Source organism: Salvelinus alpinus, chromosome 27 (assembly GCF_045679555.1).
Source record: "Salvelinus alpinus chromosome 27, SLU_Salpinus.1, whole genome shotgun sequence".
Taxonomy (NCBI): Eukaryota; Metazoa; Chordata; class Actinopteri; order Salmoniformes; family Salmonidae; genus Salvelinus; species Salvelinus alpinus.
The window spans coordinates 13,092,415-13,119,187 of record NC_092112.1 but is presented as its reverse complement, the minus strand read 5'-3'; the positions used below and the strand labels follow the sequence as shown (position 1 = coordinate 13,119,187).

General features: G+C 42.6%; 1 protein-coding gene across 7 annotated transcripts in view; it reads left to right on the top strand.

The window, feature by feature from the left end:
- Window positions 1–23,241, top strand: part of LOC139555982 (ryanodine receptor 3-like) — a 218,236-nt gene extending 194,995 nt beyond the window's left edge. For 3 of the 7 annotated variants that reach the window (XM_071369419.1, XM_071369416.1, XM_071369418.1), the window contains 27 exons: window positions 3,203–3,302; window positions 3,387–3,466; window positions 3,610–3,686; window positions 3,945–4,018; window positions 5,527–5,541; window positions 6,531–6,611; window positions 6,872–6,960; window positions 7,241–7,369; window positions 7,725–7,829; window positions 9,029–9,110; window positions 9,890–10,897; window positions 11,044–11,324; window positions 11,797–11,840; window positions 12,165–12,333; window positions 12,563–12,649; window positions 13,524–13,694; window positions 13,865–13,995; window positions 14,456–14,498; window positions 14,888–15,015; window positions 16,129–16,189; window positions 16,469–16,615; window positions 18,283–18,417; window positions 19,664–19,820; window positions 20,081–20,145; window positions 20,739–20,839; window positions 21,020–21,071; window positions 21,187–23,241. In XM_071369419.1, coding sequence (XP_071225520.1) covers window positions 3,203–3,302; window positions 3,387–3,466; window positions 3,610–3,686; window positions 3,945–4,018; window positions 5,527–5,541; window positions 6,531–6,611; window positions 6,872–6,960; window positions 7,241–7,369; window positions 7,725–7,829; window positions 9,029–9,110; window positions 9,890–10,897; window positions 11,044–11,324; window positions 11,797–11,840; window positions 12,165–12,333; window positions 12,563–12,649; window positions 13,524–13,694; window positions 13,865–13,995; window positions 14,456–14,498; window positions 14,888–15,015; window positions 16,129–16,189; window positions 16,469–16,615; window positions 18,283–18,417; window positions 19,664–19,820; window positions 20,081–20,145; window positions 20,739–20,839; window positions 21,020–21,071; window positions 21,187–21,282 — 3,708 coding nt within the window. In that variant the 3' untranslated portion in view covers window positions 21,283–23,241. The other 4 variants (XM_071369421.1, XM_071369417.1, XR_011671046.1 and 1 more) reach the window with 3 other exon arrangements.
- The last annotated feature ends 3,532 nt before the right edge of the window (window positions 23,242–26,773 follow it).

Here is a 26,773-nt window from a genome sequence, read left to right as displayed (position 1 = left end):
AAACGTCAATTGCTATGGAAATGCTGGGATGTGTTTTTTCAATGATGCTAAAGGTAAATATGATGCCACTATGATGGTGATACGATATGGATTACAATTATCATCATGAATATTAAGGATATACGCACTACATGTTACACACATAGACACTCAATCATGCACATTGTGGTTATTATTTGTTTGGACATCACAAATTATAGTCTTACTCTTATACAGACATCGTACACACTCTCACTAAATCACATCCAATGTCATACACATCAACCTACTCAGATTTACTACACACATAATATCTTGTCTCAATTTTCTAACATCTGTGGCATTGGCTCACAGGCAAGGGAATGAAACAAATATTGCTTGAATTCAAAATAGCAGACATTTGAAAGCTCTAATTTTGACCGCCATAATACCGCTGATGGCAGTAACTTTACAAGCACTAATTGTGGTCAATTTAGACTGAGAATAGTATCTAGTTATGATAAGGGGTGAAATAATTATAGCCAGTTAAAATTGTAACGGTTTAGCAGATTATTTAAAAAAAGATCAGTCTTTATGTGGCTAAAAGAAAAGGAATATAACATATACTGTTTACAGGAAACTCACTCTACATCCTTCGATGATGTTGCATGGAAAAAGGAATGTGGTGGTGAAATAATTTTCTGTCATGGACAAAGGAACTTAAAAGGTGTGATATTAATGAACAAAAATGTTGATCTGAATGTGCAAATAGTCAGGAATGATTTGCAAGGAAGGTGGATCATTTTGAATATGAAAGTGGATGTAAAAAAGTAGATGGGGGAAAAAAGCAGCTTCTGGCTAAAGAGACAAGACTAACAAGGGAAATCCATGAACTAATAGTACAGGTAGATAGCAATAAAAATGATACTACAGAGATACAGGAAAAACAAAAAGAACTTGAGGGACTTATTCAAGAACGATCTAATGTAATCTATTACAAAAATAAAGCAAACTGGATGGAATATAGAGAAAAATGCACAAAATTCTTCCTGAATCTCCAACACGGGAACGCTAGCAAAAAGATTTAGCAGAAACTCGTTACTGAAGACGGAGTCATCTATGATTCTCCGAATTATACAGTATGTTAAAAGAGGAAGCTAAATATTTTAAGCACATGTTCTCTTTTTCATCTCATCCTCTCCCACTAAATGAAGATTACAGTAATGAATTCTTTCCCCAAAAAATAAACCAAAAAATTAACAATGTCCAGAAAGATCAGTGCGAATGCCAAATTACATAGGAAGAACTTTTTGAAGCTATTCAATCCTTTCAGTCTGGAAAAACCCCAGGGCTTGGTGGCATACCGGTAGAGGTATATCAAGCCTTTTTTGATATACTAAAAGCTCCATTGTTAGATTGTTTTAACTACTCATATAGAAATGGTAATCTGTCAGGTACTCAGTAGGAAGGTCTGATTTCTCTATTATTAAAACAAGACCCAGATGGCAAATATAAAGACCCAGTCCATCTAAAACACTGGAGGCCCCTTACACTTCAATGTTGTGATGCAAAAATACTAGCAAAATGCATAGTGCTCAGAATTAAAAAGGTTTTACCAGGTATTGTCCATCCTGATCAGACAGGTTTTTTACATGGACGATACATTGGCGATAATATACAACAACTATTAGAAATAATAGAACATCATGAAACATCTAAGAAGCCAGGCCTGGTATTTATAGCAGATTTTGAAAAGGCCTTTGATAAATTAAGACTGGATTTTATTCATAAATGCCTGGATTTTGGGAATTTCTGTGATTCTCTTAAAAAATGGGTAAAAGTAATGTATAGCAACTCTAGGTGTGAAATAGTAAATTAGCGGCTACTTCTCAGTAGTTAAACAAGGGTGTCCGCTGTCACCATATCTATTCGTTATGGCCATCGAAATGCTAGCTATTAAAATCAGATTCAATAACAACATTAGAGGATTAGAAATCCAAGGCTTAAAAAAAAGGTGTCCATGTATGCCAATGACTCAAGTTTTATATTAAGTCCGCAAGCTAGATCCCTGCAATGTCTCATTGAAGATTTAGATAACTTTTCTGGGCTATCTGGTCTAAAGCCTAATTATGATGTACAATATTTTTTTAAAGTCTACAATATAATGTATTGTTTCTTAAAAAAATACAACTTTTACATTGCCCTGCAGTTTACCTATGAAATGGGCTGATGGTGAAGGAGACATACTTGGTATTCATATCACAAAAGATATATATGAGCTCTCCACAACGAATTTTAATAGAAAACTTGTAAAAATAGACAATCATGGAGAGGTACATACCTATCTATTTATGGAAAAAATTGCCCTGACTTGGAGATAAGTGGGAGTGGAGGTGCTGTGTGGGAGATAGAATGATGATAAAAGTATAAAAAAATGAAGTCAAAATAAAACATAATAAAAAGTATGTTTGAATGACACTGAGGAGCAGTGTTTTCACAGCTAATACCGGTTTGCCTGAGGCTGATGCCGTGCAGGTGTTTGTACATATTCATATACACACACTCCCATTCAAATGCACACATACAAGGACACACATACACATGTAAATGTCAGACATGCACTCAAACATATACAGTTGGCCTTGCTGTTATGATTTTAGTTGTCCTTGATGTCCTTTGTTTTTTGCATTGTTGTTTTCTGTTTTCCTTTTTCTTTTTTCTATTTAGTTAATTTTCTTAGTTGTTGGTGCATTGGGGGGTTCTTGGGGGTGGGGAATGGAATTAATAGTATTTATATATATTTCTCTTGTGGGGGTGGGGGGGGCTGTGGGAGGGGTCTCGGATGGTTGAGTGACAGCTCTTGAGGAACTGTGGGGGGACCTTGGAGGGTTCGGGTCCCCATTTTTGACCATGTGAGAAATTTGTCGACGTGCCCTTGACCAGGGCATTGACCCTGGATGCTTCTGTGTGTCGCTCTGAATGGGAATCTGTTGGATGACTGGTGTGGTGTAGTTGTTGAGCGGCTTCACTACAAGTATATTGTATGTTTCGGATATGTATAAAAATTCAAATTAAAAAAATCCTCAAAACATGTATTTTTTTATATTTGTTGACGATGTAAAGTGTTTTACATCACACAGGCATCTCCTTTGCAGATTATGTATTTCTCCCCTCAGGATGATAGATCGATTTAAGAACGTTTAGTCGTTTTTTTTAATCAATGTGTGTGTGTTTGGGCTCACAGGAGAAGGAAATGGAGAAGCAGAAGATCTTGTACCAGCAGGCCAGACTCCACGCCCGCGGGGCTGCTGAGATGGTGCTACAGATGATCAGCGCCAGTAAAGGTGAGGATCATCATCTTTAGCTGCAGTATAGATGAAGCCAAATGGCCTTCAAACTAACAATTCTGTTCTCCTCTCTGTCCCCAGGTCGACTAGGTCCTATGGTGACCTGCACCCTCAAACTGGGCATCTCCATCCTCAACGGAGGTAACGTGCTGGTCCAACAGGTTAGTCTACATCACATTATTACAGGTGTATTACTGTGTATGTTTGACACAAAATTACCACAGATTTATTCCATCATCATCATGTCTTGCCAAGACTTTCTGTGCATGAAAACGTGAGTTTTACGTTCCATTGTTTTTGGCAGAAAATGCTGGATTATCTGAAAGAGAAAAGAGACGCAGGCTTTTTCAAGAGTTTGTCAGGCCTCATGCAGTCCTGCAGGTAACCGTGACTACGCCACCCAAATAACCCAGAGTACAGACCTCGTCTCAGAACTGCCTGGGAATGATGATAGCCTTCTGAGCAACTTCTGATAAATCAATGTATTGTAACTTATGGATAAGCATGTTGGTTATACCCAATGACATTATACGTTGACCTTCAAAGTCCTATCGCCACTGTTTATGTCAATCTTATTAATTATCCCTGTTCTGATGTGTTTCTCTTTGACAATGTATCTTATCTCCGTACCCTCCACAGTGTCCTGGACTTGAATGCCTTTGAGAGACAGAACAAAGCGGAAGGTCTGGGGATGGTGTCAGATGAAGGATCCAGTAAGTTTAGCGACAGGATAAGTAGTTCAATATTTGAGTATAGCTTCCTTTTCCCCTTCAGCAGTAGGTGAGCTGTCTCACTATCTGTTTGACACTTGGAGTAGCTTTACTCCAAACCTTTCCTTTCCTTAGTTGTCCCCAAGCCTAGTCTAGGTAGTGCCAAGATTTCAGTGTTCGATTTCAGCTTATTTCGTTTTTTCTCAGCAACAGGTCCAAGAGATGTCTGCTATCTTAGCTGTTGTCTTGACTCAGAGAATCTAGAACTTTAGGAATCAACACACACCTTTCACTCACTGCTCACTTTCTCCTAACACACTTTCCCCTAACACATCCTTCAGTTTTCCATTTGTATAGTTCTGATAGTATATAGGATGTTATTGTCGTTAACCTAAGTACACACACACTAATTATCAGCAAACCTTAAAAACCATCCTTTTAACAGGGTGCCCTTGTCTCCTCACCTATAATGAGGTTAAAAACCTTCCTTTTAACAGGGTGCCCTTGTCTTCTCACCTATAATGAGGTTAAAAACCTTCCTTTTAACAGGGTGCCCTTGTCTCCTCACCTATAATGAGGTTAAAAACCTTCCTTTTAACAGGGTGCCCTTGTCTCCTCACCTATAATGAGGCTAAAAACCATCCCTTTAACAGGGTGCCCTTGTCTTCTCACCTATAATGAGGTTAAAAACCATCCCTTTAACAGGGTGCCCTTGTCTCCTCACCTATAATGAGGTTGAAAATATTCCTTTTAACAGGGTGCCCTTGTCTCCTCACCTATAATGAGGTTAAAAACCATCCCTTTAACAGGGTGCCCTTGTCTCCTCACCTATAATGAGGTTAAAAATCATCCCTTTAACAGGGTGCCCTTGTCTCCTCACCTATAATGAGGTTAAAAACATTCCTTTTAACAGGGTGCCCTTGTCTCCTCACCTATAATGAGGTTAAAAACCATCCCTTTAACAGGGTGCCCTTGTCTTCTCACCTATAATGAGGTTAAAAACCATCCCTTTAACAGGGTGCCCTTGTCTCCTCACCTATAATGAGGTTAAAAACCATCCCTTTAACAGGGTGCCCTTGTCTCCTCACCTATAATGAGGTTAAAAACCATCCCTTTAACAGGGTGCCCTTGTCTCCTCACCTATAATGAGGTTAAAAACCTTCCTTTTAACAGGGTGCCCTTGTCTCCTCACCTATAATGAGGTTAAAAACCATCCCTTTAACAGGGTGCCCTTGTCTCCTCACCTATAATGAGGTTAAAAACCATCCCTTTAACAGGGTGCCCTTGTCTCCTCACCTATAATGAGGTTAAAAACCTTCCCTTTAACAGGGTGCCCTTGTCTCCTCACCTATAATGAGGTTAAAAACCTTCCTTTTAACAGGGTGCCCTTGTCTCCTCACCTATAATGAGGTTTTTACATGTTCTTTTCCTTCTCCTTTTTGAAATTCAAAATGTCTTCTCTTGCTTACATCTGCTTTGTCCTCTCCTTCATTAAAACTCATCGATGGCAGTCAACAGTGAGCGGGGTAAATAGACTATTCAGATGCTCCCAACCGCCATGCTAACATCTTGAATTCCGTCACCATATTGTAGTCCCTCTCTCACCTTCACCTCCCTGCCTCATTTGACCCCTACATGACCAGGAAGCATTAACCTAATGCTCTGGTGTGCAGGGAGGTCCATTCATACATGTGCATGTGTTGAATGGAGACATAAAACTACAGGTGTACTTTGTTAACTCTTGTTAACAGTGGTAATTGTTATATTTTTCTTTATGCTATTCTACATCACTAATCTACATTCTACTAATGATACTCCTATAAGTCTTATCAATATTTTTCCAAAGGTTTAACCTATGATTTATAGACTTGTCCACAGCTGAAGCAAAGCTTTGAAGTGCTTTGGACTTGGGGCCTATTTCACAAAGCTGGTTTCATGTTTAACTTTCACATGGATGATATAGCTGCTTCAGAAATGGAATTCAGTTCTTCACACATTTGTCAAGTACTATGGAATGGAATCGCTTGCTGATTCTAATTCTAGTGTTCCACCTTTCTGTTCTGATTCTTTAAGAAAAAACATTCCCTACCATGTGTTGTCTTGTTCTAAGACTATAGGGTAAATGTGAAAGTTATCTGGCTAAACCCCAGCTTCCTGAAATGTCCTGGTGTTTCACCGTATTCATTTCAATTGTAATTAATTTCAGAGCATTTTTCAAAAATTAGCACTTTGGATGCAGCTGTTATCTAAAGTCCCTGGACTTCCAAACGTGTCCAAACGTTTTTTTTGTGAACAACACAGACTCTGTATCTGTGCTTGCCACCTGCCTGTCTAAGAGTGATGGGTGCCGAGTGAGCAAGGGCCCGATCCTAACTTGACATCCACGAGCCTAACTCAGACTTTCGCCTATATCATGTAAAATCTAGTTGCTGGCGGATCTCAAGGTAGGATTCCGCCATTGTTTTTCTTGTTGTTCTGGAGAGCAGTCTTCACCTACTTCCATCCCCTTCCCAAGGTTCCAAAGTTCTGACGAATGATGACTTCACCAAAGATCTCTTCCGGTTTTTGCAACTGCTCTGTGAGGGGCACAACGGGGGTGAGAACTTTTAGAAATGGCTATTAAAACAAATATGAATATTTTTTTGGGGTATCAATTTGGAGCAGTTGTCCCCCCCAAAAAATAATCACAAAATGATCTGATCGCTCTTTCGTTTAGGTGGTGAAAGTACCATTTCCATGTTAGCTAACTTAACCATAACTCATGATAGGTTGCTCACAACCAGGCTCCTACACTCCACATGATCCCAATTATCCTATTAACCACATTATCCCAAAATCTAAATTTGTTCTTCACAGATTTCCAAAACTTCCTGAGAACACAAACAGGAAACACGTTGACAGTCAACATTATCATCAGCACAGTGGACTACCTGCTACGCCTTCAGGTGATACACACTCACACACATTCAGCTATTCTGTCTCCCTAAACCACACACACACACACACACACACACACACACACACACGCACACCTCACACACACACACACACACACACACACCCACACACACACACACACACACACACACACACACACACACACACACACACACACACACACACACACACACACACACACACACACACACACACTACCACTCACTAAAAAGGAGAATGTGACATGTTTTCATCAACACACTGACATAGTAAAATCCTTCTCTGTAGGAATCTATCAGTGACTTCTACTGGTATTATTCTGGGAAAGACATTATCGACGAGGCAGGGCAGGTCAACTTCTCCAAAGCCTTAGCTGTCGCAAAGCAGATCTTCAACTCACTCACTGAGTACATCCAGGTAAGACCTGTTCCCTTGTGTTTTTATTGGGTTTCTACATTTAGCCTGTATTCACTCTTTCGTCCCAAACGGGATATTTTTTATTTTATGATACTTACTGACATGTTTTTTATTGGTGTGATCTTAATAAATATTCACTCTATTTTTGTGTCCTTTTTGTATTTGATTCTTGTCTTCTTCCTTCCCTCTTTCCCTCATCCCCCTTTCTCCCACATTCCTCTCTCCCTCCTCCTCCCCCTTTCTCTCCCCTTCCTCTCTTCTTCCCTCCCTCTCCCCCCTCCTCCCACCTTCCTCTCTTCTTCCCTCCCTCTCCCCCCTCCTCCCACCTTCCTCTCTCCCCATCTGCTCTTCCCAGGGCCCATGTATTGGGAACCAGCAGAGTCTGGCCCACAGCAGACTGTGGGATGCAGTGGTGGGATTCCTGCATGTGTTTGCCAACATGCAGATGAAGCTGTCCCAGGTAACTAGGTGTCCTCAGTGCTGCACCAACCATTCTAGTAAAGTGAGTAAAATAAAACAGCAAACTACTGGCCCAGTCCAGCGTCCTGCGAGCTACCCTGCTACCCTGGAGTTGCCGTCAGTGTCTATCTATAGGCAGCAGTGTCCCTCTGCTTCCTGTCAGTCAACGCTCACTGTCGTCTCCATCGCCTCTCCAATCAGACACTGATCTTATAAAAAATCACTCACATTTCAATAGACTATTCAGGGGATGTACTTGTACATCAAGCTGCCTCTCACTACAGAAACGGGAGATGGGTTCCTGCCCTGGAGGCCGTTGGAGCTCAAGGCTTACTTACTACTACACTTAAATAGCCTCAAAGAGTATAGGATTCACCCACACAGGACCGCACCAAACATCCTCAACATCAACAAGCAGGTCATTAGATGCAAAGCAATTTTTCCCCAGTTCATTTCTGTAAATGAGAATATGTTCTCATTCAACTTGTCTGGTAAAGGTTTTAAGGTTTACTTATCTGGTAAATTAAGGTTTAAATTCACCTGGTAAATTTTAATTAAATAAAAAAAATAAAAAATATAAAAAATTGTATTGATGCCTATATCCTGCAATAAAAGGGGCGTTTCAGCAGGAGCTTTAACCCCAATAACCATGAACACAGTTACACAGTCAACCATTTAAAGGCATTACAATGTAAAGGAGTTTAACCACCACTTGTCTACTGTCTTTGACTACTGTTCTCTGACCATTGTGACACTGTTTAGAACTGTCCACGTCTCAGTGATATGGTCTGTTGTAAAAATCTAGTCTAATATATATCCTAGTTTCTTCTGGCTTGTAGTGATAGTTGCGCTCAATAGTAGATTTAGTTTTTTGTTCTGTCGTCCAGAGGAATGCAGATGCTGTCTTCCTAGATTAGGCCTGTAAAATCTCTCTAACATTAGATCATGAAATTCATCTGTGTTGAATGTTATTTTTTTTTTGGTTGTGTATTTTTAATGCACGGCAACTTTGTATTGTACGCATTATTGAGATAAAAAAAAATAATGAAAAATGCTTTATAAATACATTGTATTATGAATGATTCATTTATTTTATTATTAAGTACTAATAAATACAAATGAATAAATAGTCATTCGTACTAATAAATGAATGGCAGTACAGTGTTAATGCAGTTCTTCCGACGGTCGGTGCTCCTTTAGGACTCGTGTCAGATTGAGCTGCTCAAGGAGTTGATGGATCTTCAGCAGGACATGGTGGTGATGATGCTGTCACTGCTCGAGGGTAAGAACCTACTACAGATTCACTCAAATAGGACTTTATCTAAGACGTTGTAGGTATCGGTCACCACACAAGCATTTGTTTGAACGTATATATTTACACCATATAGTCAATAATTTACACATAGCAGTAATGGTGCATACTGTAGGTATCCACATAATACAAGTTATATTCTTAACCCCATTCCTTTACTTAGATGTGTGTGTATTGGGTATAGGTTGTGAAATTGTTAGATACTGCTGCACTGTCGGAACTAGAAGCACAAGCATTTCTCTACACTCGCGTTAACCTCTGCTAACCATGTGTATGTAACCAATAAAATGTGATTTGATTGTGTGAATATGAACAAGGAAGAAAGTAAGAGTAAGTTTGTAAGTAAAGTAAGTAAGAATGTAAAGTAAGTAAGAATGTAAAGTAAAGTTAGTAAGAATGTAAAGTAAAGTAAGTAAGAATGTAAAGTAAGTAAGAATGTAAAGTAAGTAAGAATGTAAAGTAAGTAAGAATGTAAAGTAAAGTTAGTAAGAATGTAAAGTAAAGTAAGTAAGAATGTAAAGTAAAGTTAGTAAGAATGTAAAGTAAAGTTAGTAAGAATGTAAAGTAAAGTAAGAATGTAAAGTAAAGTTAGTAAGAATGTAAAGTAAAGTAAGAATGTAAAGTAAAGTTAGTAAGAATGTAAATTAAAGTAAGTAAGAATGTAAAGTAAAGTAAGAATGTAAATTAAAGTAAGTAAGAATGTAAATATGACATGACATTGATTCCCAGTCTTATGTGATGTCTCCTAGGCAACGTGGTGAATGGAACAATAGGAAAGCAGATGGTGGACACTCTGGTGGAGTCCTCCAGCAATGTAGAGATGATCCTCAAGTTCTTCGACATGTTCCTCAAGATCAAGGACCTGACCACGTCTGACAACTTCAGGGAGTACGACCCAGAGAACAAGGGGGTGATCTCCAAGAAAGATTTCCAGAAGTCCATGGAGAACCAGAAGCAGTACACCCAGTCGGAGATCGAGTTCCTGCTCTCCTGCGCCGAGGCCGACGAGAACGACATGTTCAACTACGAGGAGTTTGTGGAGCGGTTCCACGAGCCGGCCAAAGACATCGGCTTCAACGTAGCCGTGCTGCTCACTAACCTCTCTGAGCACATGCCTCACGATCCCCGTCTGGCCACCTTCCTGGAACCAGCCGAGAGCGTGCTGAACTACTTCGAACCGTACCTGGGCCGCATCGAGATCATGGGCGGAGGGAAGCGCATCGAGAGGGTCTACTTTGAGATCAGCGAGTCCAGTCGTACACAATGGGAGAAGCCACAGGTCAAAGAGTCCAAGAGACAGTTCATCTTTGACGTGGTCAACGAGGGGGGAGAAAGCGAGAAGATGGAGATGTTTGTGAACTTCTGCGAGGATACAATCTTTGAGATGCAGCTTGCGTCTCAGATCTCGGAGCCCGACGTGGTGGAGCGCCCGGAAGAGGAAGAGGAGGAGGTGCACAACTTATTAGAAGAGCTTGCAGAGGAAGAGGAGAATAGCGAGCTGGAGGCTTCCTCGGCTTTCACCATGGCCTGCATCTCCGCCAAGAAGAAGATCTCCAACTTCAGACAGATGCTGACCTTCAAGATCCTCAAGAAGCAGTACAAAAAGTCCAAGAAGCTGAGCTTGAAGGAGATGACCGTTGGGTTCTTCTCCTTCTTCTGGACGCTCTTTACAGGGTTCTTCAAGGGGATCTACAGCCTCATCTTCGGATTCTTCCACCTCATCTGGTCATCCATGTTCGGAGGCGGCCTCGTCGAAGGTGGGATCTTTTTTTTTTATCTTCTTTTCTCTTTCATTGCCTATTTCGTTTTTTTCCCCTATTTCACGTTATTGTTTTTTGGCTACTCATAAGTGTGTTGCGATGTTTTTAAATGCACTTTATATAAAGTTTGATTTGATTTGAAGGAGCCAAGAACATGAAGGTGACAGACATCTTGGGTAACATGCCCGACCCCACCCAGTTTGGTATCCACGGCGATGTGTTGGAGATGGAGAAGGCCGAGGTTGGTGATTCGGTGTCGGGCGGGACAGACCAGGCCATCAAACCGTCGGACAAGGCAGAGCAGGACATCTTAATGCAGATGATTAATCCCACACCAAAGAAAGGGGAAGGTTTAAAACATGTAGATCCTGGACTGGGAGACGTCTCTGAGACTCCTGAGATCACCGCCACTGTGGAGAAGAAGGTGAGCAATCTATATCTGTTAAACCTTAAAAATAAATAAAAATAAGAAATGAAATACATTGGCTTGATTAGCTTATAACACTTTAGACAACAGGAAGATATCATATACAATGTTGATTTTCGATGGCTTCTGTATAGCCTACTAGTTCTCAGTAGGCCTAGGCTTGTTTCACATGGATGATGTCACTAATAATTATCCCTCTAACTGCCTGGTGTCTGTCTCATGTAGAAGACTGATCCTCTCTATCCTTCTGTTGTCTGTCTCATGTAGAAGACTGATCCTCTCTATCCTTCTGTTGTCTGTCTCATGTAGAAGACTGAATCTCTCTAACCGTCTGTTGTCTCTCATGTAGAAGACTGATCCCCTCTATCCTTCTGTTGTCTCATGTAGAAGACTGAATCTCTCTAACCGTCTGTTGTCTCTCATTTAGAAGACTGATCCCCTCTAACCGTCTGTTGTCTGTCTCATGTAGAAGGCTGTTAAAGAAACTAAAGAGTCAGAACCAGAGAAAGCAGAGTGAGTAGTCTATACATTTATTTATCTCTGTCTGTGTGTATGTTTACTTCAGCTATGTAACATGAAGGGCATGTTAAAATCAACTTGATTTAAAGTGTATTTAAAACATAAATTCAAATCCTGTGCTCGGTTGCTCGCATCTTGACAGTTTATTTTAAATAAGAGTTTGATCTTAATGGATATTTTTTTCTTAAAATTAAAATAATGGAATGAAACGAAAGACTGTGTTGTGTTGTGTTAGGGTTTCAGCTCTCTAAGAGTTGTCAGAGCTATGTGCTGGTGTCAGATCGATAACAGATCGGCGGCCATCTTGTGTTCTCACAGCACAGAGAAGAAGGAGAAGGAAGACAAGGCCAAGGAGGAGGAGCCTAAAGAGGAAGTGGCTCATGAGAAGCCCGCCCCCAAGTCCAGAAACGGCCAATCAAAGGATGCTCCTACTTCCTTCTTTGCCAGCTTCTTTGCAGGGCTGGAGATCTACCAGGCCAAGATGCTGGTGATACATCAGACATTGTGCTTGTTCAAAATCGACTACATTTACGCATATTGAGCGCAGGAAATCTCTCCAGAAATAGTTTTTCTGCCTGCCACCTGCTGTCAACAGTGACCTTCCACTATTGTCTTCATTGCAGTCACGCTCACCTCAGAAGACTGCTTTAAATGATCATGACTAAATGTATTATCATGACTAAATGTCTAACTTTCATTGTTCCATGTGTTTGCAGAACACGCTGGCTCGCAACTTCTACAACATGCGTTTCCTGGCTCTGTTTGTGGCGTTTGCCATCAACTTCATTCTACTGTTCTACAGGGTAATTTATTATGACCTTTAATGTTTTCTTGCTCTCTTTTCTACAAGATGCAAATAATTATATCCGTTGATGGAGAGATGAGGAGGTGTTTTCTTTCCCACCATACGTTGACAGTTCTTTACCAATAACCAGGCTTTTGTATGTAACAAGGTCTCATAGTCTCACTGCCGAATTAGACGTTCATCCACATTCTCCAAACGTCAAATTTAGAAGTGTTTTTGTTGCTGTAACATTACATTTCTTCAAATGACACATTTTGAAGTTAAGGGTTAAGTTTAGTCACTCATTCTGAATGGTTAAGGTAAGGAGTAAAGGTTTTGGATAGAGTTAAAACATGAAGTTTAGTCACTCATTATGAATGGTTAAGGTAAGGGCTAAGGTTTGGATAGGGTTATGAATGGTTAAGGTAAGGGTTAAGGTTAAGGTTAGGGATAAGGTTATGAATGGTTAAGGTAAGGGTTAAGGTTATGAATGGTTAAGGTAAGGGTTAAGGTTTGGGATAGGGTTATGAATGGTTAAGGTAAGGGCTAAGGTTAGGGATAGTCAAAACCCACAACTGGGATCGAACACACAACCTTCTGATCCAGAGTCATGGGTTTACGCCTATCCACAACACCCTAGCAAAAACCAAGCCTACTTGATAGTAATAGTGCTCACTGTTGCCGGATTTGAAGGCATTTCCCGACGTCATCAGGACGTGAGATAGATGTCCAATTTCGACATCAATCTTGAACGACCTGGCTGCTTGTATGACCACTTGGAGTCAACTTTGAGACAACATCGTGAGCTGGTTGTGTGTTTGCTGCGATTTGACCATTGTGCAGTTTGCCATAGAAATAAAAACACATTTTCTCTGTGGGTCGTCTGCCCTCAGGTGACTGCCGATGAGGATGACTCCTGGACTGATGATGATGATGAGGAAGGTGGTGAGGAGTACTTTGTCCTGGAGGAGAGTACAGGCTACATGGCTCCTACACTGTGTTTCCTGGCTGTGTTCCACACCGCCCTCTCTATCCTCTGTTTGATTGGCTACTACTTTCTCAAGGTGATTACAATCATTTAATCAATCAGCAACCGATCACATCATTTCACAACATCTCTCTGTCCGTCTGCCTACCCGTTCGTCTCGGTCCGTCGTTTCTATTCTAAAGATCTCCTTCTTCAATGTTCCTCCTCTCACCCTTTTCTCTCTCCTGTCATCCATTTCCCTCCCAGGTGCCTCTGGTGGTGTTTAAGAGAGAGAAGGGGATCGCCAGGCTGTTGGAGTTTGAGGGTCTCTACATCACAGAGCAGCCGGCAGACGATGACATCACGGGACAGTGGGACCGCCTCGTCATCAACACCCCGTGAGTCATTACCACGGAGGTACACTCAGTGCCTGACTTGGACTGGAGCGGTTGCCGGTACTGTTTTATATTTAGGTGCGGGAGTTCCACAGTACTTTTGAGCTAAGATTCTATGAGAGGTGCAGGAACTCAAGCAGTAGGACATTTGAGGTGCCGGTACTCAGTTCCCGTCAGCACCTGCCCAAGTCAACCACTGTGTAAAGCAGTAGGACATTTGAGGTGCCGGTACTCAGTTCCCGTCAGCACCTGCCCAAGTCAACCACTGTGTAAAGCAGTAGGACATTTGAGGTGCCGGTACTCAGTTCCCGTCAGCACCTGCCCAAGTCAACCACTGTGTAAACTCATATGAACACGTCTACTTGAAAAAGTCACCAGCTTCAGATGAATGTTCCAAATAGAGAATTGGAGAGACATTGAACGACTGATACCATGTCTATTTTTCTTTCTTAATTTTCTCAAGGTCCTTCCCCAATAATTACTGGGACAAGTTTATCAAACGGAAGGTACGTGGGATTTCAAAACTAATATAAACATGTATAATAATAATGTTATTCACACAGAATTATACACTAGTACTATACAGTATAATGTCATAGTGTAGTATAACAATCCTATAAACCCAAACCGTATGTCTTTCCTTGTATGTGTCTGTCTATAGGTCATTAATTAGTCTGGAGACATGTATGTGTCTGTCTATAGGTCATTAATAAGTATGGAGACATGTATGTGTCTGTCTATAGGTCATTAATAAGTATGGAGATCTGTATGTGTCTATAGGTCATTAATAAGTATGGAGACATGTGTCTGTCTATAGGTCATTAATAAGTATGGAGATCTGTATGTGTCTATAGGTCATTAATAAGTATGGAGACATGTATGTGTCTGTCTATAGGTCATTAATAAGTATGGAGACATGTATGGTGCTGAGCGGATAGCTGAGCTGTTGGGTCTGGATAAGACCGCCCTGGACTTCGACCCGACTCAGGAGACCGTGGTGGAGGCGGCTTCTCTTGTATCCTGGTGAGACATCCACTCTTCTCATGTCATTCTAACAAAACTCGTAATAATGTGAATGCTGGCTGATGCATCGCTAATAAAACACGTAGCTAATAAACATAGTGATAGACATAGTACCTCAGTTTAGTTAACCGCTGGTGAGAAAGTAATCTCTCACATCAACACAGTAAAATACATGATGATACCGCTGTCTGTTTCCCAGCTAAGAAACCTCTGTCTGTTTCCCAGATAAGAAACCTCTGTCTGTTTCCCAGATAAGAAACCTCTGTCTGTTTCCCAGCTGATGATACCGCTGTCTGTTTCCCAGCTAAGAAACCTCTGTCTGTTTCCCAGATAAGAAACCTCTGTCTGTTTCCCAGCTAAGAAACCTCTGTCTGTATCCCAGATAAGAAACCTCTGTCTGTTTACCAGCTAAGAAACCTCTGTCTGTTTCCCAGATAAGAAACCTCTGTCTGTTTCCCAGATAAGAAACCTCTGTCTGTTTCCCAGATAAGAAACCTCTGTCTGTATCCCAGATAAGAAATCTCTGTCTGTTTCCCAGCTGATGATACCGCTGTCTGTTTCCCAGATAAGAAACCTCTGTCTGTTTCCCAGATAAGAAACCTATGTCTGTTTCCCAGATAAGAAACCTCTGTCTGTATCCCAGATAAGAAACCTCTGTCTGTATCCCAGATAAGAAACCTCTGTCTGTATCCCAGATAAGAAACCTCTGTCTGTTTCCCAGATAAGAAACCTCTGTCTGTTTCCCAGATAAGAAACCTCTGTCTGTTTCCCAGATAAGAAACCTCTGTCTGTTTCCCAGATAAGAAACCTATGTTTGTTTCCCAGCTAAGAAACCTATGTCTGTTTCCCAGATAAGAAACCTCTGTCTGTATCCCAGATAAGAAACCTCTGTCTGTATCCCAGATAAGAAACCTATGTCTGTATCCCAGATAAGAAACCTCTGTCTGTATCCCAGCTAAGAAACCTCTGTCTGTATCCCAGTTAAGAAACCTCTGTCTGTATCCCAGTTAAGAAACCTCTGTCTGTTTCCCAGATAAGAAACCTCTGTGTTTCCTAGATAAGAAACCTCTGTGTTTCCCAGATAAGATACCTCTGTCTGTTTCCTAATGGCAGGTTGAGCTCTATCGACACCAAGTACCACATCTGGAAAATGGGAGTGGTGCTGACTGACAACGTAAGTGTTTACTCCCTCAATAAAGCCAAACAGTCAACCTAGCCCCTCCTCCTTCAGTGTTTGTGGCTGGCAATAAGGCTCTGGATAGGTGTAAGCAGTATGGTCAAACCACCCTGAGGCCATCAGGAGGCTAGCTGGAGCCATCACCATACTGCTTACACCTATCCAGTCCCTTCCAAACGGCAAACACAAAGGTGAAAGGACTAAGGATTTGACGTTGATTTTTAGACTGATGAAGTGACGGACTGAGCTTCACTTTTCCTTGTTCTGTCATGTCAGTCGTTCCTGTACCTGATCTGGTACGCCACCATGTCCATCCTGGGGCACTTCAACAACTTCTTCTTCGCTGCCCATCTGCTGGACATCGCCATGGGCTTCAAGACCCTCCGGACCATCCTGTCCTCCGTCACGCACAACGGAAAACAGGCATGTGGCAATAACACCACCAGACACCGTCAGAGAGCCACATAGACATTTGAATCACTAGACTGTAGATCAGGGGGACATCTCAATTGTCTAAAGTCGCCTCCTCTCCCTTATTTGCAATGATCTGAAAACACATGGTAAAGCAGTTATATCACTTTAGTGACAAGAAGCAAGGAAGTTCCTCCCAGACAGACACATGGGGCAATAGGGTGCTTTCAGATCTGGGGTCAAATACATGTCAAATACCTGTGTGTTCAAAAAACTCCAAGCTAAATCAAGCACATCTCATACACTGAACAAAAAATATAAACACAACATGTAAAGTGTTGGTCCCATGTTTCATACAAAATAAATACAAAATAAAAGCTTATTTCATCCTTGAGTGAGCATTTCTCCTTTGCCCTATATAATCCATCCACCTGACAGGTGTGGCATATCAAGAAGCTAATTAAACATCATGATCATTACACAGGTGCACCTTGCGCTGGGGACAATAAAAGGCCACTCTAAAATGTGTAGTTTTGTTACACAACACAAAGTCACAGATGTCTCACATTTTGAGGGAGTGTGCACTTGGCATGCGGACTGCAGGAATGTCCACCAGAGCTGTTGCCAGATAATTGAATGTTCATTTTTCTACTGTAAGCCTTCAAAGTCATTATAGAGAATTTGTCAGTACGTCCAACCGGCCTCACAACTGCAGACCACGTGTACGGCATCGTGTGGGTGAGCGGTTTGCTGACGTCAACGTTGTAAACAGAGTGCCCCATGGTGGCGGTGGGGTTATGGTACGGGCAGGCATAAACTACAGACAACAAACACAATTGCATTTTATCAATGGCAATTTGAATGCACAGAGATACCAATGACATTTAAATTTGACCCAGGTCCGGTTGCTGGTTACGAAAGGTTGATATCCTCATTCTAGTCAAGTGAAGTCTTGTCTATTTTACCCAGGTCTCAACACCAGGGGTTGGAACCTAAATAATTTTCCTATTGTTCCATAAAAATGTTTTTAAAGTTCTGAACCAGTTCAAAACCCCCAAGTTTTCGTAATTTTTTAAAAACCTGTGAAATCAACATTGTTTTTGCCTTCAGCTCATGAATTTACTCAATAAATTAGCGACGATAGAGGAGCTTGCATCAGAACAGGTAAGATAGTTGTTTATATACTTGATTGGTCAGATAAGTGCAGGAGCGAGATGAGACAGTGGACATGGAGGGAAATTGAAGCGCTGAACATCAGGACGGGAACTGGAATGTGTTGAGACTATGACTAACATTGTAGCTTAACCAAATTACACAATGATATACTAGGCATTGGGAATATTTTTTGGGAACTAAAAAGAATATTATTAAATCGGTTCTCAAGATAATAAAATAACGGTTCTGTTCAGGAACACCAGAGATCACGTTTGATCCCGGTTATGTTTCTGTTCCTCAGAAGAAGAAGAAAATGTTTTCTGTTCTGTTCCCTGAACCGGTTCCAACCCCTGCTCAACACACTTTACATTTGTGTATGTAGAGAACACTGTGAATAGGAATGTCCTCACTCCAGTTGGTGCTGACTGTAGGGCTGTTGGCGGTGTATCTACACCCTGGTGGCCTTCAACATCTTCACTAATAATGACCCCTCTCTCTCTCTCTCTCTCTCTCTCTCTGTACAGTTGGTGCTGACTGTAGGTCTGTTGGCGGTGGTGGTGTATCTGTACACTGTGGTGGCCTTCAACTTCTTCAGGAAGTTCTACAACAAGAGCGAGGACGAGGACGCACCTGACATGAAGTGTGACGACATGATGACTGTAAGTCTGCGCACACACACACACACACACACACACACACACACACACACACACACACACACACACACACACACACACACACACACACACACACACACACACACCCCTCTACTCACTGCTAATAGATGACTCAACAAAGTAGTATTGATACTGTGTCATAGCACGTATCAGTCAGTTATACACATCCGTTAAGTCGTTAAGAGAATCCACTAATAGATGGCTTGGTTGGACTTAATTCCACAACTCACAGAACATGTTGTAGGAAGGAATCCAAAACTGCTGTATATCCTCCTCAGTGCCATCTGTATATCCTCCTCAGTGCTATCTGTTCCACCTGTATATCCTCCTCAGTGCTATCTGTATATCCTCCTCAGTGCCATCTGTATATCCTCCTCAGTGCTATCTGTATATCCTCCTCAGTGCTATCTGTATATCCTCCTCAGTGCTATCTGTATATCCTCCTCAGTGCTATCTGTTCCACCTGTATATCCTCCTCAGTGCTATCTGTATATCCTCCTCAGTGCTATCTGTATATCCTCCTCAGTGCTATCTGTTCCACCTGTATATCCTCCTCAGTGCTATCTGTATATCCTCCTCAGTGCTATCTGTATATCCTCCTCAGTGCTATCTGTATATCCTCCTCAGTGCTATCTGTTCCACCTGTATATCCTCCTCAGTGCTATCTGTATATCCTCCTCAGTGCTATCTGTTCCACCTGTATATCCTCCTCAGTGCCATCTGTATATCCTCCTCAGTGCTATCTGTTCCACCTGTATATCCTCCTCAGTGCTATCTGTATATCCTCCTCAGTGCTATCTGTTCCACCTGTATATCCTCCTCAGTGCCATCTGTATATCCTCCTCAGTGCTATCTGTATATCCTCCTCAGTGCTATCTGTTCCACCTGTATATCCTCCTCAGTGCTATCTGTATATCCTCCTCAGTGCTATCTGTATATCCTCCTCAGTGCTATCTGTTCCACCTGTATATCCTCCTCAGTGCCATCTGTATATCCTCCTCAGTGCTATCTGTATATCCTCCTCAGTGCTATCTGTTCCACCTGTATATCCTCCTCAGTGCCATCTGTATATCCTCCTCAGTGCTATCTGTTCCACCTGTATATCCTCCTCAGTGCTATCTGTATATCCTCCTCAGTGCTATCTGTATATCCTCCTCAGTGCTATCTGTATATCCTCCTCAGTGCTATCTGTATATCCTCCTCAGTGCTATCTGTATATCCTCCTCAGTGCTATCTGTTCCACCTGTACGCGGGGGTGAGGGCCGGCGGTGGTATCGGTGATGAGCTCGAGGACCCGGCCGGAGACCCCTACGAGCTGTGGCGTATCCTCTTTGACATCACCTTCTTCTTCTTCGTCATCGTCATCCTCCTGGCCATCATCCAGGGTACGTTATCTACCAGGCCGCTGGTTCTCAACCTTGTTTGGTTACTGTACCTCTGATCACATTGTTTTGCCATACGATATGAGTCATATGAGTCTTCCCAAATAACCCCTGTGGATAGGATTGGTACCCCCGGGGTACCAGAACCCCAGGTTGGAAACCACTGTACCTGGCTTCTTGCTGTTTAAAACAACAGCCGCGAGGACTAGGCTTTCCTGTGTAATAAATGTGAAGTTAAAATGCTGTCTTATTCAATACTCCAGGTTTGATTATTGATGCGTTTGGGGAACTGAGAGACCAGCAGGAGCAGGTGAAGGAGGATATGGAGGTAAGAGTTCACCTGGTCTGGAGGTAAGAGTTCACCTGGTCTGGAGGTGAGAGTTCACCTGGTCTGGAGGTGAGAGTTCACCTGGTCTGGAGGTGTGAGTTCACCTGGTCTGGAGGTGTGAGTTCAGCTGGTCTGGAGGTGTGAGTTCAGCTGGTCTGGAGGTGAGAGTTCACCCGGTCTGGAGGTGAGAGTTCACCCGGTCTGGAGGTGAGAGTTCACCCGGTCTGGAGGTGAGAGTTCACCCGGTCTGGAGGTGTGAGTTCACCCGGTCTGGAGGTGTGAGTTCACCCGGTCTGGAGGTGTGAGTTCACCCGGTCTGGAGGTGAGAGTTCACCCGGTCTGGAGGTGAGAGTTCACCCGGTCTGGAGGTGAGAGTTCACCCGGTCTGGAGGTGAGAGTTCACCCGGTCTGGAGGTGAGAGTTCACCCGGTCTCACCTAGAACCTACTGTATCAATGTTATTCTGTTGTTGTTAAGTCGTTGACACGATTCCATATTCTTCACAACAGAACATGTTATCCTCTTGAATAAAGGCTAATATGTTAAGGGAGGGGAATGTATCTGATTGGGTTAACACATTCCATCCTCTTGTAGACTAAATGCTTCATCTGTGGAATTGGAAACGACTACTTTGACACGACACCCCACGGCTTTGAGACCCACACCTTACAAGAGCACAACCTGGCCAACTACCTGTGAGTACATACTGACTGACTGAGGATGTTGTTCAAGCACATACAACCAGAGCTGCTCTATTAAAAGACTTTCGTTTGAATTGAATTAGATGTGCTTAACCAATGAGGCTCTGGATGAAAGCCTGAGGTAATATTTTGATCAAACTGGCCTCCTTTGACACTGCTTTTGTCCTTGTGCAGCTTCTTCCTGATGTACCTCATCAACAAGGACGAGACTGAACACACGGGTCAGGTACGTACAATAACACTTCTCTTTATCATATGAAAACAGGTCACAGGTCATCGAAAAACACCTTCTCACTCATGAAACCCTTTATCGTACTGCGTGTTTCCCTCTCCCTCCACAGGAGTCGTATGTGTGGAAGATGTACCAGGAGAGATGCTGGGACTTCTTCCCTGCAGGGGACTGTTTCAGGAAGCAGTATGAGGACCTGCTTGGGTAGAGAGGACACCTTACACTACATTACCCAGCTACCCTACAACCCTACCTGGGTAGAAAGGACACCTAACACTACATTACCCAGCTACCCTACAACCCTACCTGGGTAGAAAGGACACCTAACACTACATTACCCAGCTACCCTACAACCCTACCTGGGTCGAGAGGACACCTAACACTACATTACCCAGCTACCCTACAACCCTACCTGGGTTGAGAGGACACCTAACACTACATTACCCAGCTACCCTACAACCCTACCTGGGTAGAAAGGACACCTAACACTACATTACCCAGCTACCCTACAACCCTACCTGGGTCGAGAGGACACCTAACACTACATTACCCAGCTACCCTACAACCCTACCTGGGTCGAGAGGACACCTAACACTACATTACCCAGCTACCCTACAACCCTACCTGGGTCGAGAGGACACCTTACACTACATTACCCAGCTACCATAAAACAACACTATCTGTATTTGAGAGACACGTCTACTCACAACCCTACACCTTATCTGAGACAGACTTCTTACTCACTTCAATGAACTTTAATGGATAGACAACCTATCTGTGTAGAGAAGACACCAGAAAACTACCCAGCTACCCTACAACACCATCTGGGTAGAGAGGACACCAGAACACTACCCAGGTACCCTACAACACTATCTGGGTAGAGAAGACACCAGAACACAACCCAGCTACCCTACAACACCATCTGGGTAGAGAGGACACCAGAACACTACCCAGCTACCCTACAACACCATCTGGGTAGAGAAGACACCAGAACACAACCCAGCTACCCTACAACACCATCTGGGTAGAGAAGACACCAGAACACTACCCAGCTACCCTACAACACCATCTGGGTAGAGAAGACACCAGAACACTACCCAGCTACCCTACAACACCATCTGGGTAGAGAAGACACCAGAACACTACCCAGCTACCCTACAACACCATCTGGGTAGAGAAGACACCAGAACACTACCCAGCTACCCTACAACACCATCTTGGTAGAGGACACCAGAACACTACCCAGGTACCCTACAACACTATCTGGGTAGAGAGGACACCAGAACACTACCCAGGTACCCTACAACACTATCTGGGTAGAGGACACCAGAACACTACCCAGCTACCCTACAACACTATCTGGGTAGAGGACACCAGAACACTACCCAGCTACCCTACAACACCATCTGGGTAGAGAGGACACCAGAACACTACCCAACAACACTATCTGGGTAGAGAGGACACCAGAACACTACCCAACAACACTATCTGGGTAGAGAGGACACCAGAACATTACCCAGCTACCCTACAACACTATCTGGGTAGAAAGGACACCTAACACTACATTACCCAGGTACCCTACAACACTATCTGGGTAGAGAAGACACTCTCTGTGTCTGAGAGACTAACTCACTTGAACCTTAATGGAACCTGAAAACTAGCTCCACGTTGCTCTTCTGTTGCCATTGTATCCATCATACAGTATCACCTATTGAAATGGCCAGCCACTACTGAGGAGAGACGGATGTGATGAAGACGATGACGACGATGATTGGACTTGGTGTTTTGGATTTTTATATGGAAAGTAAAGTCCTTTTTGCCTCTGACTAAAAGATAAGTCACCTACCACGGTGACACCTCGTATGCTCTTTCGAACGCAAAAAAAAATATTTTGATGTGATTTTGTCATGATGACACGTGGCCCTTTTCACTCGCTTAACACCAAAACCGTTGCACAATTTGTCATGTGGCAGAGTGGAGACATTGTTGTGTAGAGTTTCAGTTTGATCGGTGATGGAATGTACAAATAATGCACAAGCCATGATATTAATACCGAAGACAGTAATACCCCAGATATTAACTGAGTACCAAAATAACATTGATGCTAGAATGTGTATTGTGGTGGTGATAATGATGAAACTAGAAATTAAATTCATTGAAATTAGAACTATTCTAGCTTTATTGATCTTGGTCTGAATCTGATTTGCTTGGTGAGATGAGGAATTTAAAAATGGGTCCCTCAAGGGTCAGTCTTGAGCCCATTTATAGTTGTTTATCAAGTGCCATTGTGCCTTAATTTGAGAAAATATGCACACACAAACACGGTGTCCCTTAATGCCCTTAGTGCTCTAGATTTTGGATTAGTTAAGAGCATAATTGCCTAGCTACAGTAGTGATAGTTTTGTGGATTTTCAGTTCAAAACATTTACTTTGTTGTACAAAAACTAGGTAACCATTGTGTAAATGTTGCTCCATTTGGATTGGTTCCCAAGCTGCCGAGAGTCTCCTTGCCTGCCTGTACACCTTTCTTTCCACAGTAGAAATGAGAAATGGCACACTGAGGAAATAACACGGTTCAAGAATTATTGAACACGTAACGACAGAGAGAAACAGTGAACCTCTAACTGTATGAACATTTGGATGTAGTAGCTTTGAGAAACTGCGTTTCTTTCTGAGGAGGCAGGAAGAAGGAGAAGAATAAAGTAACCAATGCAATGAAAAACATCTCTGTTGTCCATGGCAACTAGCACCGATCCAATCACAGAAACATTTCTGAGGGTAAAGCCGTGTGTGTGTGTGCGTGTGCGCGAGAGAGAGACAAAGGCAAAAGGAGTAGAAATACCATTATCCTTTAACATTGAATAAGTAAAAGTACAAAACACAGTTATTAAACACTTGGTCGCTCACAGAGTGCTGGTGCTGCTAACAGCCCCATGTCTGTAGCCCCAGTCAGCCGCCAATCCTTCAGCCACTCGATCAAGCGACCCAGCATTGGTTGGTTAGTGAGACGGAGAAAAACGGGGCCAAGTGAATCAGTAAAATGGGAGTGGGGGGGGGGGGAAGGGAGAGAACTCTCAACAATTCATTTGTGAAAAGTCAATTCTATAATTGGCTATCATAAATCAACAATGCTTTCGTCCAAATTTGATCTTACGATTGTCCTTTTATGAAAAGTCAAATTATGTTTTTATAGTGATCTGTAATTTCTAAACAGCTTTCAGATAAGCAGTGCTCCATGCCTTGCCTGAGGAGAAGTGGAGTAAAATATGATATATGACTGGGTTAGAGGCCGGTAGGACAAGACACCTAACCCCCATTTCTCCAGGGGCGCTGTACTACTATGGTTGACCCTGTAAAACAACACATTACACTGCACCTATCATACTACTATGGTTGACCCTGTAAAACAACACATTACACTGCACCTATCATACTACTATGGCTGACCCTGTAAAACAACACATTACACTGCACCTATCATACTACTATGGCTGACCCTGTAAAACAACACATTACACTGCACCTATCATACTACTATGGTTGACCCTGTAGAACAACACATTTCACTGCACCTATCATACTACTATGGCTGACCCTGTAAAACAACACATTACACTGCACCTATCATACTACTATGGCTGACCCTGTAAAACAACACATTACACTGCACCTATCATACTACTATGGTTGACCCTGTAAAACAACACATTACACTGCACCTATCATACTACTATGGTTGACCCTGTAAAACAACACATTACACTGCACCTATCATACTACTATGGTTGACCCTGTAAAACAACACATTACACTGCACCTATCATACTACTATGGCTGACCCTGTAAAACAACACATTACACTGCACCTATCATACTACTATGGCTGACCCTGTAAAACAACACATTTCACTGCACCTATCATACTACTATGGCTGACCCTGTAAAACAACACATTACACTGCACCTATCATACTACTATGGCTGACCCTGTAAAACAACACATTACACTGCACCTATCATACTACTATGGTTGACCCTGTAAAACAACACATTACACTGCACCTATCATACTACTATGGTTGACCCTGTAAAACAAAACCTATCATACTACTATGGTTGACCCTGTAAAACAACACATTACACTGCACCTATCATACTACTATGGTTGACCCTGTAAAACAACACATTTCACTGCACCTATCATACTACTATGGTTGACCCTGTAAAACAACACACTATCCGGTGTGTGACAATACAACCATATACAGTATATTGCCATACTGAAACAGGAAAGGGCCTTCCCCAAACTGTTGCCACAAAGTTGGAAGCACAGAATCGTCTAGAATGTCATTGTAAGCTGTAGCGTTAAGATTTCCCTTCACTGGAACGAACCATGAAAAACAGCCCCAGACCACTGTTCCTCCTCCACCAAACAGCTGACACTATGCATTGGGGCAGGTAGCGTTCTCCTGGCATCCGCCAAACCAAGATTAATCCGTTGGACTGCCAGGTGGTGAAGTGTGATTCATCACTCTAGACAACGATCTTCCACTGCTCCAGAGTCCAATGGCAGCGAGTTTTACACCACTCCAGCCGACGCTTGGCATTGTGCATGGTGATCTTAGGCTTGTGTGCAGATGCTCGGCCATGGAAACCCATTCCATGAAGCTTCCTGCGAACAGTTCTTGTGCTGAAGTTGCTTCCAGAGGTAGTTTGAAACTCAGTAGTGAGTGTTGTAACCGCGGACAGATGATTTTTACGCGCTACGTGTAACAATTGAAACAGTTCAACACTTTTGAGGTTTCCATGTTAATAATACCAACTATAATAATTAAACGGTGTTCTACGAGTATGAAATTGTAATGACACTGTCCAGCAGCGCCCCTGTAACCCTGGTCTGGGTAACGGAGACGGAACAATCCAGACAGCATCAATAGCTACCTGGACTAGTTCAGCCTGTGGTTGAGAGGCAGCTCCTGTAGAGACTGGGCCAGGGCTGAGAGGTCCGCAATCACTGCAGACAACTGAGTGAGTGAGTGAGTGCATTAAATCGACTTCTGGGACAGGGGAGACTGGTCCCAAAACAAAGATGAAGTCGTCAACCGTTATGGTCAACCCTGTTCCTTTATTCAGTACTTAATAGGCACTTACTATAGTCATTTTTTTATTTAGATGGGAAAACATGTTTTTAAGTTCCATAGTATTTATAGTGGTATTTACCTTTTAGCAGAATTTTTTCCAAAGCGACTTAGTCATGCATGCATACATTTGACATATCTTTTATCCATTAAAGGACTTCCAACAGTGCATGTTGGATTCAGTCTTTTACAATTTCACACTGAGCGATGTTACCAAATTAAAATATTGACATCAACCTGGTCAGATTGTACGATTTGCTTCAGTTCTGTGACCAAACTGTCAGTCACTAGGGGTCACCAAACCAGTCAGTCACTAGGGGTCACCAAACCAGTCCGTCACTAGGGGTCACCAAACCAGTCTGTCAATAGGGGTCCAAACCAGTCAGTCACTAGGGGTCACCAAACAGTCCGTCACTAGGGGTCACCAAACCAGTCAGTCACTAGGGGTCACCAAACCAGTCAGTCACTAGGGGTCACCAAACAGTCCGTCCACGGAGGCATCAGGGTCATTCCATGTCATTTCAGCAAGCCATGACACCCACCATTGATTGGGTGGATTGT